The sequence below is a fragment of the Colobus angolensis genome, unplaced genomic scaffold (assembly GCF_000951035.1).
Source record: "Colobus angolensis palliatus isolate OR3802 unplaced genomic scaffold, Cang.pa_1.0 Scaffold21, whole genome shotgun sequence".
NCBI classification, from domain to species: domain Eukaryota; kingdom Metazoa; phylum Chordata; class Mammalia; order Primates; family Cercopithecidae; genus Colobus; species Colobus angolensis.
The window spans coordinates 2,564,526-2,567,760 of NW_012115266.1; the positions used below are offsets into that span (position 1 = coordinate 2,564,526).

General features: G+C 59.0%; 1 protein-coding gene across 3 annotated transcripts in view; it reads left to right on the top strand.

The window, feature by feature from the left end:
* The first annotated feature begins 6 nt into the window (after window positions 1-6).
* TMEM134 (transmembrane protein 134) overlaps window positions 7-3,235 on the top strand; it is a 5,165-nt gene continuing 1,936 nt past the window's right edge. For 2 of the 3 annotated variants that reach the window (XM_011942358.1, XM_011942360.1), the window contains exons 1-4: window positions 7-190; window positions 1,113-1,177; window positions 1,610-1,699; window positions 1,812-1,888. In XM_011942358.1, the coding sequence (XP_011797748.1) occupies window positions 17-190; window positions 1,113-1,177; window positions 1,610-1,699; window positions 1,812-1,888 (406 nt within the window). In that variant the 5' untranslated portion in view covers window positions 7-16. The remainder of the gene's footprint in view (window positions 191-1,112; window positions 1,178-1,609; window positions 1,700-1,811; window positions 1,889-3,235) is intronic. The other variant, XM_011942359.1, reaches the window with a different exon arrangement.

Here is a 3,235-nt window from a genome sequence, read left to right on the forward strand (position 1 = left end):
TGAGCGGGCCGGGGCCATGAGCGCCGCCCGGCCCCAGTTCAGCATTGATGATGCCTTCGAGCTGTCTCTGGAGGACGCGGGCCCTGGGCCCGAGTCCAGCGGGGTCGCGCGCTTTGGGCCGCTGCACTTCGAGCGTCGGGCCCGGTTCGAGGTGGCTGACGAGGACAAGCAGTCCCGGCTGCGCTACCAGGTGAACCGCCCGGCCCACCTCACCCCCTGTCCCCAGCCGGACGGGACCCCAGGCCGGGCCCCAAAGGCCTCAACTCGGGGGAGAATCTGCCTAGAGGCCCCAGCTGAAGTGCGAGACCACCCCCCCCAACCCCCGGACGTGACTCTTGATCCACAGCCCTGCCCAGGCCCTCCCAGTTCCGATACCCGGCCCCAGCCAGCCGGGAAGAGTCCACAGCCCGGGCCCAGGAGCTCATCTCTCAGCTCCAGCTCAGCCGATTCCCTACTCATCCTGGGTACTCGCCCCTGGCCCCCGCTGGGTTCGGGGAGCTCCTCTGTATCTGAACCAGACCTTGCCCACACGCAGGAGCATCCCCTGTGCCCCAGGCCAGCTAAGCTGATGGGAACCCGCACGCCTTTCTCTATTGTGAAAGCCCTCACCCTAATCCCACCATCACCCCTAAGAGCTGGAGCCCCTCTCACATGACCAGTCCTTCCCTACCCTTTGGCTCCCACTAAACCAGAAATCAATCCCCATTTTCCCAGAAAACCTCCACCAACCCTAGGCTGCTTTTCTTGGAGACCTGGACCAGATCCCTGAACCTTGAACCTGGGAACCCTGGGCCTGGCCTTCCCTGGCACCCCAATTCCCAAGCTCTCATTCTAGGCCACTGAATGAGAGCTCCACCCTGACTCCCAAAGTTGGGAGCTCTCCTTTCCCTGGGACCCGTGCAGGCTCCTGCGCCCCAAAGCCCTGGCATCCACCCACCTCCTACCTGGTTTCTGTGATTCACCAAACCCGTTCTGCAGGGAGGGCGGAGGGCCAGGTGAGCAGCTGCCAGGCGGTCAGGCAGATGGTTGTGTAGGCCTGCTTTCTCTCCCTGGGAAGGGATGAGGAAGGGCCCCAGCCTAGCAACCCCCCTGAGACCTGTGTTCTGCAACAGAACCTGGAGAACGATGAGGATGGAGCCCAGGTCTCTCCGGAGCCAGATGGGGGAGTCAGCACCAGGTTAGGGCCAGGTGGGGACCCAACCCTGTACCCCAGCCCCAGCTCCTATCCCCAGAGACCCTGCTGAGTCGCCCACCCCACTTCACTCACTTCCATCCAGTCCTATTGATTCCTAGTCTGACCCTCACTTTCCTCACAGGGTCCCCTACACTGCAGGGTCACCCTACCATAGTGCCCAGCCGTACTCACCTCTTTCAGAAACCCCCAGTCTGGTCTGGCCCCCACCTTCATACAGGTCACTTGTCCTAAAGAAACCCCTAGCTCATCTCCAGTCCCTGAATTCATCCTCACCCACTGAGGCCTCTCAGAGTCCACTATTCTGCAAGGGGCCAGCTCCAGTCCCTGCACCACACCCTGTACTTCATCAGGACTTCTGTCCCAAAACAACCCCATCCTTGCCTCCCTGCCCCTCACTGGGCGCCTGTCCTGCAGGGATTCCGGCCGAACTTCCATCCGCAGCTCCCAGTGGTCCTTTAGCACCATCAGCAGCGGCACCCAGCGCTCCTACAACACCTGCTGCAGGTGAGCCTGCCTACCTAAGCCCCCAGCCAAGCAGCCCTGGCTCTACCCCTGCAGCCTCCTGCACCCCCTCCCTCCACCTCCTTCACATTCACCCTGCTCTCCTGCCACCCAGCTGGACCCAACACCCTTTGATCCAGAAGAACCGTCGAGTGGTGCTGGCCTCCTTCCTGCTCCTGCTGCTGGGGCTGGGTGAGTGGCCCTGAGGGTTGGAGTCAAAAGGGGCCCCACGGGAGGCTCTGCCTCCCCCTTGACACTGAGCCTCCCAGCATCCTGAGGGGGCAGCTGGCTGCCATCATCACAGCCCCAGTTTACAGGTGAGGAGACAGAGGCCTTGCAACCTGGGCACACAGTCAGGAAATCACACATAGCTGAAAATGGAACCTGGCTTATCACTCCAGAGACTTTTCCTTTTTTAAAAAATTTAACCTGTTTAATCCATTAGAGGACAGAAGAGTAGCAGCTACCATTTATTCTGTGTCTACTTTGGGCAAGGTGCAGGGCAGTTTTATTTTCCCACCTTACAGAAGTCCTGCAAGTGAGGTGGTGCCCAGAAGAGCCACGTGTAGGGGCTCAGGGATGCCGAGTGCACAGCCAGTGCAGAGCCACAGGGCACCTGGTACTTCCCCTTATCTGGCATCTAAGCGCTAACAAGCACCCCTCTCCTACCCATTGCTCAGATGGGGGAACTTTTGGTCCAGAGCAGGCAGATCTCACACCAGGTGTCCTCTGGCTCCCAGGCACCTCGTTCTTTGGGGTAGAGGAGGCAGAGTCCCCAGAAAGGATCTAGGGTTGGGGTCACGAGTGACACATAAGGAGGGACCAACTGTGGCTGCTACCCTGGCTGATCTCTCCGCTTCTCCAGGAAGGCCAAGGCTTCCCAGTCAGCCAGGCCCCCAGCACACAATCTGGCCTCCTCTCTGGGTGTTTGAGTGCATGGGAGGGGGCTGCCACTTCCCAGCACCGCTGCACACTGGCCCTGGTAGTGCTGCCAAGTTCTTTCATTTGTCCCCTCTCAACCCAGCAAGGCAAGTCTGGGGCTACCAGGGCTCCTTAGAGGGCCTTTCTAGGGTGCAGGGAGTGAGTTTCAGCCCCCATCATATCCTATACCCCACCTTTTTTTTTTTGAGGAGGAGTCTTGCTCTGTTGTCCAGGCAGGAGTGCAGTGGCACAATCTCGGCTCACTGCAACCTCCGTCTCCTGGGTTCAAGGGATTTTCATGCCTCAGCCTCCAGAGTAGCTGGGATTACAGGCGCCCGCCACCACACCTGGCTAATTTTTTGTATTTTTTTAGTAGAGGTGGGGTTTCACCATGTTAGCCTCAGGTGATCCACCCGCCTCGGCTTCCCAAAGTGTTGGTATTACAGGCATGAGCCACCATGCCCAGCCCTTTTTATTTTTTTAGATACGGGGTCTTGTTCTGTTGCCCAAGCTGGAGTGCTGTGGTATGATCGCTGCAGCCTCAAACTCTTGGACTCAAGCCATCCGCCCAGCTGAACCTCCCTAGTAGCTGGGACTAGGGAAATTTTTTTTTTTTTT